The sequence below is a fragment of the Astyanax mexicanus genome, chromosome 25 (assembly GCF_023375975.1).
Source record: "Astyanax mexicanus isolate ESR-SI-001 chromosome 25, AstMex3_surface, whole genome shotgun sequence".
In the NCBI taxonomy this organism is placed as follows: domain Eukaryota; kingdom Metazoa; phylum Chordata; class Actinopteri; order Characiformes; family Acestrorhamphidae; genus Astyanax; species Astyanax mexicanus.
This window is the reverse complement of record NC_064432.1, coordinates 15430598-15446957: the sequence shown is the minus strand read 5'-3', so window position 1 is coordinate 15446957 and position 16360 is coordinate 15430598. Positions and strand designations below refer to the sequence as shown.

Genomic DNA, 16360 nt, shown 5'->3' with positions numbered 1-16360 from the left:
TTACTTCAGTAAACACCAAGCCAATCACTCTTTTCTACATTACACCAACTACAATTACAATGATTCCCCCCAACTAAAGCTGGTTTTATGCCAATAAATAGAAAATCAGGTCCCTAAAACAGCTGAATGGTGTTTAGACCTGGCTAATGCAGTCCAATGAAATATGAATGATCTGATCACCAAAAACTCATGTTAATACCAAGGACTATGCTTACTATTTCTACAACAAACAGTAACATTTCACTACATATATGCATACGGAACCTTTAAACGTAACTGCATAGTAAACTGCACAATAATAAGCATGCCTTCACTGGCAAAGCCAATAACTAATAATGTGCAAAAGATTCTGCCAATTATTTCTGTTCGTAACAATACCCAATACCCAATGCTCTGGACACAGAGACTCACTAAACAAAGTTACAGACACCAGAAGCACTGCACTAGCTGTTCCACCCCACACTGGCCCCATAATGCTACTTTGAGCTGAGCCTATTCTTACATCATTTATAAGCAATAACTCAGTGTGCACAGGCTGCAGTGCTGTTAACTACACAGCTCATTAAGCACAGATTCTCGTACCTACACGCACACGCCCCTCGCCACATTAAAACTACATAGGCTCTGCCCAATTAGCTAAACCAAAAAGAAAATCTGGAGACAAACGAGCAGAGCCCCGAGGTTTTCAAAAGTGATTTAAAGTGAAATTGGTTCGGAGATAAACTGGGAGATTGGGCAAAAATGGCGCAAATTTCCAAGCTGATGAAACAATCCTTAAAATGTTGAAAACATGTCCAAATGACAGGACGCTCAGAATCAACCTCCAGGCCATGACCACACGAAACTAACTCTAGAAGAGCTAATCACACAATACAAATAATAAAGAAGTGAAATAATGATCAAGTTTGTTGGAATTTATGAAGATTTCAGATTTTATTACGTTTGTGATTTATCAGACCGTAAAGACTGGTAATCAGTAAATGCTGTGCTGTACATGCAACACAATACTAACTGCTAATAATCATGAGTCTTATTAATACAAATGAACTGTAAACACCACCAGTGTTTTTGATGAGTTTAAGGTGTTATAAAACTGTACTGATCTTGAAAAATTAAATTGTATTCTAGCATAACTAAAACACAGCTGTAAAATGTGCCAAATCCAAAACCTCAGAATTATTATATATCATAGTACTGGGCTGTTGTATCTTCCCCGCATAAAAATGTACATAATGTATACTTTCAAGGCTAAACACAATGGATAATTTTGAGAGAAGAGAATGGAAGCAAGGCTAAAACAAAGGTAAAACGCTAAGCACTTTGATTTCCTAGAATTATAAAGAATAAAATCCAACACTAAGCCATCAGAAAAGCAAGAATGGGCGAGTCAAAGTGTGCCACCGTTGGTTATCTGTGCTGGATGACTGAATCAATGCTAAATGCTAACCCAATGACAGGCTATGCAAACTTTTCAGCTAGTTAACAACAAATGTCATCTATAGCAATTTGCTCTTCTGACAGAATTTTCAGTACCACTTTAAAATAAGACTACTGTTATAAAGGGTTTATAAATGGTTTACAATTAGTTTATTACTGGTTACTAGTTAGGTTGTAAATGCCTTAAAAATCATTAATAATCAGTTATATCACATACGTAGAAAGGGCAACAATATAGATGGCTGTGGGTTCACTATTTGGCAAACAACAAGGACAACAAGGTCATTGTTGCCCTTTCTACATGTCTATGTGTTATAACTGATTATTAATGATTCTTAAGGTATTTCCAAGCTAATTAGTAACATTAACTAATAAACTAATTGTAAACCATTTATAAACCCTTTATAAAGGTAGTCTTATTTTAAAGTGGTACCAAATTTTCTCACTACAGAATGCTTTTAGAATCACCCGCATTAAATGTTAACTCACCTTAAAAAGAAAAGTTACTTAATGCATTTGCATTCAGTGTTTTCTTAAAAAAAAAAAAAAAAAAAAAAAAACTATTCATTAGAAACATATATCATTGTTACACTGGGAGCACAGCAACCCGCTCTGAAAGCTTGCTGCAGACACAGCCTATTAGCAATTCTTTATTATTACCACATTAACAAAGAATTACAAATCTCATTGTTTATTCATTTGCAAGTTCAAATATTTTCCCTCAGGCTACTAAAGTTAAATTAACTGAAAGTTTAAGACTTATTTTCAAGCTCCGAAACGGAACCACATCAGCAACTGGCCTGATTGCAGCACTGCAGACCACAGTCTAGCCAGCATTCAAGTATACTTAGAATATTATTGGATTCTTTCAGCATTTTTCCACCAGTCCTGGGTTACAAATGAACTGAAAAATCACAAAAGTTTGCGGGCACCAATTACTCCAATGCTACCCCATTAAAGTTGAATGTAGTGTGGTCTTTGTCCATAACTAATGGTAGATGTTGGCTATAGGAATATACTATAACGCTTCTGATGCTTTAGAGAGCTGTGAGAGTCACTAAATACAATCAAAACCAAAAAAAAAAAGCATTTTATCTGATTAAACAATGAGCAGGTCTACCAATACCTTCACCAAACTATAGATCTGTCCCCAATGTATACTGATTAAAAAAGATAACGATTATAAATGTATTATTGGCCTCTTAGTGCCATGTGGTCCTAGGTCCAAGGATTACAAAGTCCAGGATTGGAAAATGGATTCAAGGTCCAAGGTCATTACAGTATGTTGGCATAGCAACGCTTTCATCACTTCAAGCACTGTAAGTATGAAATGATTATTTATATTTAAAAAAGCCACACTATTAAAGGCTTTTTCAAACATTAAAGTCCAGACGAAAGCATGCTTTTAAATAATGGTTTTAAGCAAATGTTCTTTTTTTCGTATTTTGTTTAAGCCTCCTGTTATGTTATGTAGATTTCATTAAATAAGCCAAGCAGAAGAAGTTTCATACTGAAAAATATACTTTTAACTATCATCCCTAGATCTTTCCTAACTGAAAAAAAAAAAAAAGGTCTAGAACAGGGGTCACTAATAGGCGGACCGTGGTCCGGGACCGGACTCAGACGTTGTCCAATCCGGACCCAAACCGATAAACTACTAAGAAGGATTTAATTCTGACCGTGTTCATTTAAAGCGGCGGAACCTTTATTGTCTGTATGGTTTAGGTGCTTTACAGCGCAGTAAACTTACAGACCAATCACGTGTGCTTTAAGATCACCAAACTCTCTCCTCTACCAATCAGATCTGTGCAGATGCGAGCGTGCGGAGCCACATAGTCGAAGCAGGCGGTGAGAAGTGGGAGAATAAAGCGAGAAAAGTTAATACAGATGGTGCGCACCAGAAAAAAAAAAAAAACATTAAAATACTACAGTTATAAAACTTTAATTAATTAACAGTAATGTAACCGAGTGGTGTTACTTGGAGGAATTAAAGAGAAACAACCGAGACAAGAGTGCAAAATATTCCACTTTACTCCACCTGAAGAAAAAAGAAAAAAAAAACTCTCTCTCTCTTTACTCCCAAAACAACCCTAGCTCAAAATTAAGGCAACCCCAAGAGGACAAAAAGCATTGGCAACTCCCCCATCAGTTTTACCCACAACATAATAAAGTCTGATACAGTAATAATATTAAATAAAATAAAACTGCTGTCTCCATATATTGTATGATTTGACAGGCAGGTGCAAATCTAATATAAATAATACTAAATAGAATAAATAAAGCATTCTGAAACAAAGTTAGCATACAGATTCACATTAATAGACTTGATAAGTTCAGGGTGTTTCCATTTATTTTATGATAGGTTGATAATGTAATTATTGTGACAGGCCTATTTAAAACAATACATTTTGTTGAAATATACTTTTGTCTTTTAGTTGTTGATGACATAAAACACTGACAGAAACACTAGTCCAACCTTGGTATGGCGAATAAGTTTTCTCTAAGTTGACCGTACTGAATTCTATCTTCTAATTAAATACCCTATGGTCTAGACTAACCCAGGTAGACCTAACACAGAGCAAAGCAAATGTGCATATTGTAGGCTATAAGTGGGCTAACTGCTCGAGTTGGAAAGATTCCGTTGCTTCTGTGCCAAAACACCAGCCTTCCGGATGCCTAGACGTCCCTGATTGAGGCTTTAATCAATTGCTTGATCAAGTGCTTAATCAAGTGTTTAGGATTCATAGTAAAGCGCCATCTGGAACAGCAAACAGCAGAACAAGGGAAAACAGCATGTAAATGCAGTTAAGGAGAAAAGTGGCGGCGCGAACTGGCACACTGAGAATTACTTAACCAACTCTCTGCTGAATCACTCAACCGAAACACACGGCTGCTCATAATCGTACAGACAGGTCTAGCATCATAATTCACACCTCTCACAATGAGCAAAGTGATCTCTCAGATATCACCTATCAGAAACACCTACCTTGTGTTTTTTCACTCACTGGTCATTTTATAAGAAACATCAAACATCACATTCATGATTCATTTACATACTGCTGTCCCATGACTTTTTTTTACTTTTTAAAAATAAGACTACTTTTATAAAGGGTTTATAAATGGTTTACAATTAGTTTATTAATGTTACTAATTAGGTTGTAAATGCCTTAAAAATTATTCATAAATAATCAGTTATAACACATACGTAGAAAGGGCAACAATATAAATGGCTGTGGGTTCACTATTTGGCAAACAACAGGTCATTCTTGCCCTTAATTAATGTATGTGTTATAACTGATTATTAATTATTAATTTTTAAGGCATTTACAACCTAATAAGTAACCATTCATAAAGTAATTGTAATTAGCCATTTATATACTTTTTTATAAAGGTAGTCTTATTTTAAAGTGGTACCCTTTTTTGCATATCAGTGTATGTGTATATATTTTTTTATTTTTTATTTTTTTTGATGATGATGCAGCACAATTTCACAAAGGCTCTTACTTAGAGTAAGAGGAAACTGTACACATTCAATGGGTGTACAGTTGCAATTAATTTCCCTTCCATTCATTTCTGTTTATGCCCACAGCAAATACTTAGCAAAATGACTTACACTCTCTCAAAAAAAGAAATTAATCTCATTATTTTAATTAGTAAAGGCCTATTTTAAAGAGTAAAGCCCTCCCGAGTGAGCTGCTTAATGAATATGCTATTAAAAAAAAAAATGTTAGGCTGATGCATGTAGTGTAAATGCAATATGAATGTAATGGATATCTGACTGTCTGATCTCATCTCATCTCCTGCGTGCAATGCATGGGAAATATCGTGAATGGTGCACGCCTGAGTGCTTTTAAGCTACTCTAATATTCCTGGGAGTTAAAGGGCTCTTGATGGGATTTTATGTACCTGCTTGAAAAAACATTAAAAATGAAACCCACCCTCAATGCTTTTCTTTGTAGCCTCATGAACAAAAATAAACGATCAATTCATATCAACCTCTCCAGAACCAAGCGTACAAACAAACAGCAAATTGTGGTCTTTCAGCTTAATGAAAGCTGTTGCGTGGCAACATCAAAGTTGCGTGAATCTCCTCGGGATAAATTATAGCGGATTTGTTTATTGTGTTGGACTGGCTGTCGCAGCACAGCTGGTGAGGCAGGATGAAAAAGGCCGAGGTCAGACGCCCTGAACTACTTGGCTGAGCCCGCTCAACATCCAACATCCACACCATACACAAACACACACACACACAGACATACAAAACTGTGATATATACAATATAATATATGTACTACTATGTATACACCTCATACACATAACACACAGTGTGTATATATATATATATATATATATATATATATATATATATATATATATATATACACACACTAACAGTCTGATTGTGTTCACTATTCTCAGATTTTTTAATGTATCTATTCACACACTCTACACACTATACCTGTTTGTTTGTTTTTTTTTTTTATTAAACATCAATATTATCTGAAATTTGTTGTATTTTTTTTAGATTTTTTTAATGTTTGGGTTCTAATTGTACATATTCAGATTTCATTCAGGACATTTATTATATATATTTAGGTTATTTGTTCTATTTGTCATATTGTCATATCCATTCAGTTTTCTCTTAGCTTTTTACTGTATATATTTAGTCTAATTTGTACTATATATTCAAATTTAATTTAATAATGGCAGGTTTTTATTGTATATATATATATATATATATATATATAGAGAGAGAGAGAGAGAGAGAGAGAGAGGGAGAGAGAGGTTTATTTCACTATTTCCAGGTAGTTATTCTATATATTGAGGCTTAATTCTCTATTCCTTGGGTGTTCTACTGTATATACATAAGCAGGTTATTTTTACTAATATTTTTACTTAATACCTGGTATTAAGTTTGGTAACACTTTACTTGGATGGTCCATTTGATGGCCTCTTTGATGCTCAACTGACATTCAACTAACATTCAACTACATGTGTATTAAATGCAACTGAACTAAAAGGTGAAAGTAAATGATTCTCTATTGAATATAACCCAACATTCAACTCTAACCCAAACGCTTATCTTAATATTTTAGGATTGGGTTTAGGGTTAGATTTTAAGTTTAGGTTAAGGTTAGGGTAAGGGTTAGATTTTAGGGTTGATTAAGGGTTAAGGTTAGGGTTAGGTGTAGGGTTTGATTTCCTGGTTGATTAAGGGTTAAGGTTAGGGTTAGGTGTAGGGTTAGATTTTATGGTTGATTAAGGGTTAAGGTTAGGGTTAGGTGTAGGGTTAGATTTTAGGGTTGATTAAGGGTTAAGGTTAGGTTTAGGTGTAGGGTTAGATTTTAGGGTTGATTAAGGTTTAAGGTTAGGGTTAGGGTTAGGTGTAGGGTTTGGTTTTTATGGTTGATTAAGGGTTAAGGTTAGGGTTAGGGTTAGGTGTAGGGTTAGATTTTATGGTTGATTAAGGGTTAAGGTTAGGGTTAGGTGTAGGGTTAGATTTTATGGTTGATTAAGGGTTAAGGTTAGGGTTAGGTGTAGGGTTAGATTTTAGGGTTGATTAAGGGTTAAGGTTAGGGTTAGGTGTAGGGTTTGGTTTTTATGGTTGATTAGGGGTTAGGGTTAGGGTTAGGTGTAGGGTTAGGTTCTATTTTGAATCATTTACATTCAACATATGGTTAAGTTAAATTTAATGAACATTCAATTCAGTGTTAGTTGAAAGTCAGTTGAGCATCAACAAGGCCATAAAATGGACCATCCAAGTAAAGTGTTACCTTAATTCACTATTTACAAGGTTTTATTTAATATTCCTATGTTCTAGTTTTTTTCATGTTATCTATGTCATTTTAATTAAATATTTCCAGAGTTGTTGTATGACAATGTTATATATAGATTTAGCTTTAACTAAGCATTTACAGGATTACATTGCATGTATTCAGATCTCCTTTAATATTAGTGAGGCTTGTTATAATCCTCAGATTATAAATATATTCAAGTTTTATTCAGAATTATCAGGTTTTACTCTCAGACTTTCAGGTTTCACTTCCACTGTGTAAACCATATCTTATCTGGCACTGGTTATCTGATAACTGGGGGCTAGAAGTTAACCAACAGCATTTAGTTTTAGGTTATAAAGAGTTTCAGCCAGAGAAGATGGACTGGAATAAAAAACTTCACACATTGGGAAGTCTCCAAACATGAGAAGCAGCTATAGCCAAACACTACCCTGCCTGAACTGCAGTCTGGCTTTTTTTGTTTCATCTCAGGCTGTTCAGCCGGCCAGAGTCAGACGTGTGTGTAAACACACACCGCACCCTCCTGTGAGCTCTGCGGAGTGGTTCTAGGTTTCTAACGGAGACAGTGTGTGATGCCTCAGACAGTTCTCGCTGCTTTTTTCTCTAACCGTCTGCTACTGACACAAACACAACTAGCTCAGACAGACTTCACATAGAAATAACATAAAACATGTAGGTCTGAATTATTTTGTGTGTGCATGGAACAGTGAAATACTACAGAATGTACAGTAAACACCCTTACACACCCAACACATCTACTGAAGGGGATGTGGGACTCGACAAATAGGGGCGATGTTTGCTAGGATCCAAAAAAATATACACCAATCAGTTATAACATCCACAAAACCTTGAAAAGTGTCCTGTGGTATCTGGCACCATGACTAATGTTGGGTAGGACCTTCATAAGCACTGGTGAGCCCTTGGTGTCCATGGGCTTGCCACTTTAACAGTTCACTTAACAGGTGCCACTGTAGATAAAGATCAATGTTTTTCATCTCTGGTCCCTGTTCTAAGACTAATCACTGTATGTACACCAATAGACTATAAATTCAGTTTAAAAAAGTTTGAAAATGTCTTTTCCTTCCTACTAACAAGGGATCATCACTGTCTACAAAATGTACCTTTTTTGTGAGACAATGAAAAGAGAGATTGTTTGATTGCAAAAAAAAAAATATATCTGGTGGCTTACTGTAGAACAATGTTCTAGTCAAAAGAGGGTCAAAACATATTTGAAGAAATAAAGGTGCGGCATTCAAGCTCAAGAAAACTCAACTTGAACTGTTAAGCGTGGTGGTGGGAGCATTTTTTTAAGGCTGTTCCAAAAATGGTCAAAATGGACAGCTTAGTGAAGCTTAGCGAATGAAGACTACCTTTAAATTCTTCAGTATACAGCTACTTTTCTCCATCGTGATTAGGCCATATATGTTTCAAATTCATACATCAATTGGTAGGCATTGTATGCATACACAACAATTTACCTACATTAATAAAAATACACCTAAACTGTTCTGTCATGTCAGTTTGTGTGTGCTTTGTGCATAAATATGTTAATAGAAATTACAAGAAGTGGTTTTATAATCTGGAATAAGATATCGGCATAAATACACTTAACAATCCTGCTATGAATCCTGTTCTCCTGCCCGAGGAGAATAGTTGGTGTCCTCGCAGTATAGACTAATATTAGCTATGATGGGAGACGTACAGTAATATGCAGTGTGATTCTTCATTACTGGAGAGAATCTGAGGCAGAATTAATTAAACTCCTACAGATACAGGATATTCACTTCTTATCTAATAAATCTAAGCCCTTTTCATTAAAAGCACCGCCTCTGAGAGTGGCTCTCTGGTGAAACTGTATTAGTGCCTCCAAAATGGTATTAAACTTTCTTCATAAGCTTCATCTTTATACGGCGCGATTAGTGCGACATGCAAGGTCATCTCCACAGCACTTAATTGAGCTTAAGAGAGATGAAAAATATATGAATCGCATGCAACAAGTTCATTATTTTCATTTACAGTAAGTTATAAGGCAAAATTGGATATTCTCATTGAGGGTTTTACTTGCAAAAGGAACAAGCAATGGCTTAGTCCTTAGTTAAAAAGTATCGAAGAAGGACTTTCTTTCAGCACAGTGTCTAGGATGGTTTCTGTAGACCTCGACTTTGTTAATGAGAGAAGTCAACAGATGTTGGCCAGACTAGCTGGAGCTAACAGAAAAAAATGACTGTAGCTTAGATAACCAATCAAAACAATATGAACGTGAGCAGAAAAGCATCTCAGAATTCACAGCGCATCATCCAGCGGTGAGGTGGATGAAGCTACAACAGCAGAGGGCCACGTAGGTTCCACTTCAGAAAGCAGAAAGCTTTCTAAAACTATAGCTACATATTTACTGATAATTAATCAAGAGAAATCAGGCAAAATGCGCTGCGCCTCTCTCTCTCTCTCTCTCTCTCTCTCTCGCAGTGCAGAGATGAATTCAGCGCGAGGCTAGACATAATATAAAACTCAGTTCAGTTAAATAAAAATAAGTAAGGACCTGTAAGTTCATCAAATATTGTTTTGGTGAGCTGTTTTCATGATTTGAAACTGAAACTAACTGAAACTTTTATTATTCAGAAAGCCTGTAAAGGTTTTTTTAATGAGTTTATATTTTATATATATATATTTTTTTTTTATTCATTTTAATCAAATTATATATATATATATATATATATATATATATATATATATATATATATATATACAAATATATATATTTATATTTTCCCATGATTCCTGTGTTCTTAGTTTATTGATATAAATTTGATCATTTTTTATCATTCTTATCATTTAACTTTACTTTCACTGCTATTATTATTTTCTTCATAAGATATTAATTCTTTACTTTTTATGTCAATTTTTATGATCTTTTAAAAATGTCTTATTTTTCCTTTTTTACGTATATATTTTATTCGTCTAGAGTAAATGTCAGTTTTTATTTCTATTTTTTTAATGTATATTTTTAATCCCTTTTAAACTGTAAATGCTCATTGTAAATGAGCGTCCCCCTCCAGTGTAAACAATCGATTGCTTGATTAATATTCAGTGTTGCAAACCCAGTTTTTACATAAACAATAAACAGAATAAATCCCTTATTTGAGCTGCTGGTTTATCTTCACAGCGTGACGCGCAGTCAGTTTCCTATGCGCTCTTAAAATAGGAATGAACAGAAGTCAGCGCGCAGCTGCATCTTAAAGGGGATGGATACTGACATACTAATTTGTTTATTTGACGTTATGCCCAAAACACACACATGAATAATTAAGAGAATTAAAACACACCCTTTGTGCTGTTGGAGCTGCGCAAGGCGTATTTTTCGCGCTCTCACGATACCAAAGACACAGGACACGCCCCTAAATCCAGCTGCGCAAAGCGCAATTAACTAGTGCGCTATAGATCATTAAAATAGGGCCCCATGACTCCATGGACCCAATCTGCCTTGTATCATTAGTGCACACTGGTGTAATGCGGATAATACAGGGTCAACTTACTGGGAAAGACCAAAGCAAGACCATCTTTCTATTGGTTGTGACCACAATTTTACTTGTAAAACCAGGATGTTACTAGACAGGACCAAGTCAAAACCAGGTTTTTGCTACGCAAAACCAGGAACAAGATATAACTTTACTGGAAAATGCCAAATAAAGACCATAATTGTTTTAGCTAAGACCAAAGCAATAGCACAACTGTAATGGCTAACACCAAATCAAGACTAAGACTAGAGCTGGGCGACATGGCCAAAAAAAAAAAAAAAAACTTCGATTAAAAAAAATCTAAATTAAAGATGATAAAGAAATGGTTAAAAACTAGTTTTTATTTATTTAGTTTTCACTTAAATGTCCCCTTTGTGGTTAAAGTGCAACCAGAAACAAGCAAAGGTACAAGTTTAGGTACTGACACAATGCATCCTCAAACTTAAAAAATAAATTAATAAACCCAGCCTCAAAAAAATAATAGAAAGAAATAAAATGGTGCCCTTTTTGATAAAAATAAAAAGCAAGTACAATTTAATATGCTTTTAAGTAAAGAGTCCTGTTTGGTTCACGTCCGCCGCCGCAAAACCGACAGGGCTAAGCTCAGTCTAAAGTACAGGAGCCCACAGGGGTGCGTCGGTGGTGAAAATTAAAACTCAGAGAAAATTTATTTTCATTAAAACACATCGTCCTTAACTGTAAATTCGAATTACTCGACAAAATCGATTAATCGCCCAGCTCTAGCTAAGACCATGTTTTAGTAGAAATGCTTCAAAACTTAGTAAGCATTCATAGACCTGAAAAATCAGTCAAAAATCTAAGTATAATAAACTCAGAATATATTTCAAAATATGAGCTCAGCCACACACAAACAGTGTCCGACATGCAGCTGGCATCACCGAACAGAGTCCTGCTCTATTCCTAGAAGGTCAGCTACCGTCCCAGCAGTGGGACTCATCGGCCGACCTTTGTTCAGATAACAGACCTCATTCATTCTGAGTTTATTTTCTCTCGCCCCTTCTCCTCAGCCCGAACGGCTCCTCTGGGCGCTCCCCTGTTGTGGTTCACGAAAAGACCATCTGTTCGATTTCTGAGAGCGAGTGGTGAAACAGAGTGTGGACATAATTTAATTATTCTTCAACCCTTACATGAGCGCCTCACAACGGCCCGCTGCTTTTGTTCAAAATTTAAAAGAATTTTTTTTGCCAAACAAAAATGACCCATACTCGTTCTTCTTAGCTACTGCTGTGAAGTTGGACCGGTCTTAAGCTAGCAATAAATTATAACACACAACTCATTATAAAGTAGAACTCTTGTTCTCTAGGGGAGTCCAAATGTTGTGGTTTTGAGGGCCAAAGTGCATCAGTATCTGTGGAGGCGGGGCAAGGTCAATTGTTCAGAAAAAAAAAAAGAAAAAGTAATACGGTTGGTGGTTGGCCAAGGCCCAAACAAATAAGACTAGCCAAAACTTTTTATTTGTTTAATTTAATTGTGTTCAGTGCCAAAAAAGACTAAGTGAAACTGAATATTTCTGAATATAGAGGCCAAAAGGCAATTTTTTTTTTTTTTTTTTTTGAGGGCCAAAATGCAGCATCTGTAGTGGTTGGTCGAGGCCCAAAAACAAGACAAATCCAAACTTTTCATATTTATTTATTCATTCATTTATTTATTCATTGATTGATTATTATGTGATGAAAAAGAGTGATATCTAAACCCCTAAAAGGTCAAATCTAAGCTGTTTTTCTATTCTTGGGGCACAAAAAATCCAGTATCTGTGGTGTTGGGCCACAGTATGAAAGTATGAAAGAAAAAAATACAAAATACAAAAGCCAAACTTTTTTTAGACTTTCGGAGACAAAGTGCTGTATCTGAGATAGTAGGACAGGGCCCCAAAAAAAGACAAACCATGTTATAAAGCTTACAATAGCAGATTAGCTGTGATGCTAGATGCTAGAATGCTAGAATGCTAGAATAATGGAACATCAGATTCTGAAAGTACTGTTGGTACCACTACTGAAACTAATTGTACTACTAGTAATCAGTGTTGGGCACGTTACTTTGAAAAAGTAATTAGTTATAGTTACTCCTTACAAATAATTAGTTACTGGCTGATTAGGTACATCAGGGCAGGTTGAACATTATATATAAGGGTTTGATCTGTCTGTTTTGATTGGAAGATGAGCCTTTTTAACCTGCAGCAACAGCTCCAGAAACAATGTAATCACAGTTTACATGGTTAGCTCCGTTTTATTTCTTTTAGAAAAATCGCTGTATATCCAGATCTGTTTTAAAGTCAGCTGCTCCGACTAGCTGCCTGAACGCACAGCGAGGGCAGGGCTTCCCCACACTGACCCTCCTCTGTGCTCCGCAAAAACAGCAAGCTGATTGGCTGTTTCTCCTGAAAGGCGGGACTTTCTCCTTAACTTGGCACCACGACTGGCGCTAAGAGATTTAATATTCTCTCATTAATACGGTCATAAATACTAATACGGGAGGTCCGCGAAAAAGAGGGGTGAAATACGGTAGTTTCTGGACCAACTTGACATGACATGTATGCGGCTAAAGTAAAGTGCAGTAACAGGGTGTGGGAAATGGTAACGGTGTAATTTCAACACCGTTTCTCTCATCACTGCTAGCAATAATAATAACAATATCCCCCTTCAATCAAAATGAAAAAAATAAAAAAACTGTCCAAAAAGTTCCTTCAAAAAAAGTCCACTGTAAATTTCCACTCCTTTTCTACTGTAATCATTCCTCCTTGTACTCCACTCTCCCTAAGGCTTTCCTGCTTTGATTCAGTCCACTCTATCTGGTCAGTCTGAGAAACATTAGTCTGTATGGAGCTTTATAACTGCTGGAAATGGGGAAGCAGAAGAACTAAGGCAAGCTTTTAAATTCATTCATCTCTGTTAACAACCGATAAGACGCCATCCCAGCACCCAAGTGTGTTCATTACAGCAAAATCAACATTTAGAAAAAAATCATTTTAAATAGAAATAGCAATATTTAGTAGACACATTTTCTATATAAAAAAATAAACTGGGCATAAATCTATTCATGCTTTAGCCTTAGTCAACTGTTAAACAAAAAGAGGAAAATGAGGGGAAATGAAATGAATATTAATAGACAACAAAGTAGCTCATATTTAGTTTTTCATATTCTTTATACAGCCAGTAAAACCAACCCAACAGACCGTATTGACTAATGGAGCTTGTAGGTCAGGACTTGTCATCGTCCTCTAATTACAGCGTAAGGCATCTTAAATGGAATTCACACATCTCCAGCGACCTTTCAAATGCCACACAGGCAATTTGTGACGCTGCAGGCTGCAGGGGGACGGCCAAACAGATGAAACAAATGATTTAGCAGAAGATTTGCATTCAGAGAGTCCGGCTCCACTTACCTTCCACTCAACTGGAACAGTTCCTAAGCTCGGCTTATATCTACACAACCTAATAACTGCCAGCCTCATAATAGGCATCTAATAATGTTTATACAACAGCTAGTTCCGAGCTCACAATCTGATTGGTTGAGAAGTAAGTGTTCTAGCCGCGCTGATATTTGTGATAACGGCGTATTTATATACACAGTACAGCTTTGAATCATCACCTCCAGCGGCACCGGCAACAGCGTTAGCTTAGCACAGGCTAGCGCTCAGCCACGGGACGCTCGCCCACAGCGATGGCTGTCTTTTGTGGAAATAAGGGAAAATGCCGACTAACAGCCAGAACGCTAACTTAACCAGAGAGGCTAGGCTAAGCTAAGCTAATGCTGAGCTAAAGCAAGCTACACTAATCTAACCACAGTACAGCCGGCTAGCTAAAACCAACACAACCCAGCAAAACAGGCAGAAATGCTTAAAAATGCGCAGCTTTCACCTGAAGACGACTCCACGGAGCAGGAGAGGAGAGTATTAGCATTATTTCACGATCCTAATGTTACCATCTTCACTTATTCCCAGTTTTGCTTTCAAGCTAACTTTCGTGGTGTTAGTCTGTATGAACCATACACCGTATTGTAGTTAAGTTTCAGTTCTGTTACAGTTGTTGTGGAACTACTTTTTGGCGGAAGGCACAGTCCATATTAAAGCATATTCAAACTGAATTTCTTAAACTTCTTTGATTTATTTTCTTTATTCATTTTGTAAAAAAATAAACTGTTGGATAAAAGCAATAGAACACTCGAGGTCGTGTGTTATCACGAATAACATCACGGCTGTGGTGATCTACGGCCGAATCACAGCCGTGATGTTATTCGTGATAACACACTCCCTCTCGTGTTCTAAAATGTTGCTTAAATAGCAGTTACAGAGTAATACGCTTTAATTTAGATATCTAAAGGGAAATATATCATGATACGTACATTTGATACATACTGGATTTTTTTTTCTTTTTTAACTTAACATCAGTGTGGCACTTAATTAATAATTATTATCTTAAATGATAAAATCCATACACGATAATTGTTCAATCTAATTATAACAAAGCATTCAAATATGCATATGAAAATACATTTAGATACTTAGATAATTAGATACACCCCCTTTGTTCACTGCAGTCACCAGAAAAATGCATATGCATCACTAACATGACAGGTAGTTTGTAGGGACATGTTTTTTACTTGTCTTTAGCTGTAAAATTTTAAAAAGTTCACCTGTTAAATTACCTTAAATAAAATGAAGTTATTTTAAGCTTTGAATCTGAAGGAAAACCGTAAAAAAAAAGACTAAAGTAAATATTTTAGCTGAATTTACAGTTTATATAAGTGTGGCACCACTGTAACACTGCTTTATTCTTCATCCAACACATCCAACCCGAATGTGAAGCATGGGGGGTGGCAGCATCGCCTGCTGAGGACGTTGGTCCTCAGTGGAAACCTGGAACCATCAAAACTGGAAAAAGGACTGTGACGAATGATGCCAGATATAGAAAGATGGAGTAAAAACTCATTGAGTTGGGTGGTGGTGGTCTGTCCTCAGCGGAACCCCCTGGCGGTGTGAGAAGCGAGATAATGAGTGCAGACGGCTAAGCTAGTTCACTTACCATCGCTGCACAGAGGCCCTCCGAACGAGGTCATGCTGCAGTCGCAGCTGAAGCCCTCCCACTGCTGCAGGCACACGCCCTGATTCGCACAAGAGTCCTCCTGACAAGTGGTGCTCGGGCCTGAGAGAGAGAGAGAGAGAGAGAGAGAGAGGTGCTAAGCGTCTACATATTTATAGTATCTCTATCTAAGAGGTTTACAGACATTTAAAATCAAATACTCTTCTTTTTTGTTTTATTCCTACAGAGAGTTCTTTTTCTAGTATAAGACTTTTTTCTTTTTAGGGTGAGCAAATTATTGTCATGCCAAGAACTAGCCCATCAGATTTTAAAAGATAAAACTTTCCTAACCAATCACATTGCAGGAGGACATTCGACAAGCCAATCAGACTTCAGAAAGCATAATGTTGCTAGCTAGTCGGATTTCAGAAGCAAAATTCAACAAACCAAGAGAGAAAACTCAACTATTGACTCGACTAAAAAATAAGGAAATTGAACCTATTCTGCAGGAGCGAATCAGATTGCAGGAGGAAACCATCCAATGAAATTGCATGATGAAAAAACTTACAGTAAG

At 36.3% G+C, this 16360-nt stretch overlaps 1 protein-coding gene across 20 annotated transcripts in view; it reads right to left on the bottom strand.

The window, feature by feature from the left end:
• The window catches only part of LOC103042950 (neurexin-1a), a 562201-nt gene that overhangs the window by 243899 nt on the left and 301942 nt on the right, over window positions 1–16360 (bottom strand). For all 20 annotated transcript variants that reach the window (XM_049472543.1, XM_049472550.1, XM_049472551.1 and 17 more), the window contains one exon: window positions 15790–15909. In XM_049472543.1, coding sequence (XP_049328500.1) covers window positions 15790–15909 — 120 coding nt within the window. The remainder of the gene's footprint in view (window positions 1–15789; window positions 15910–16360) is intronic.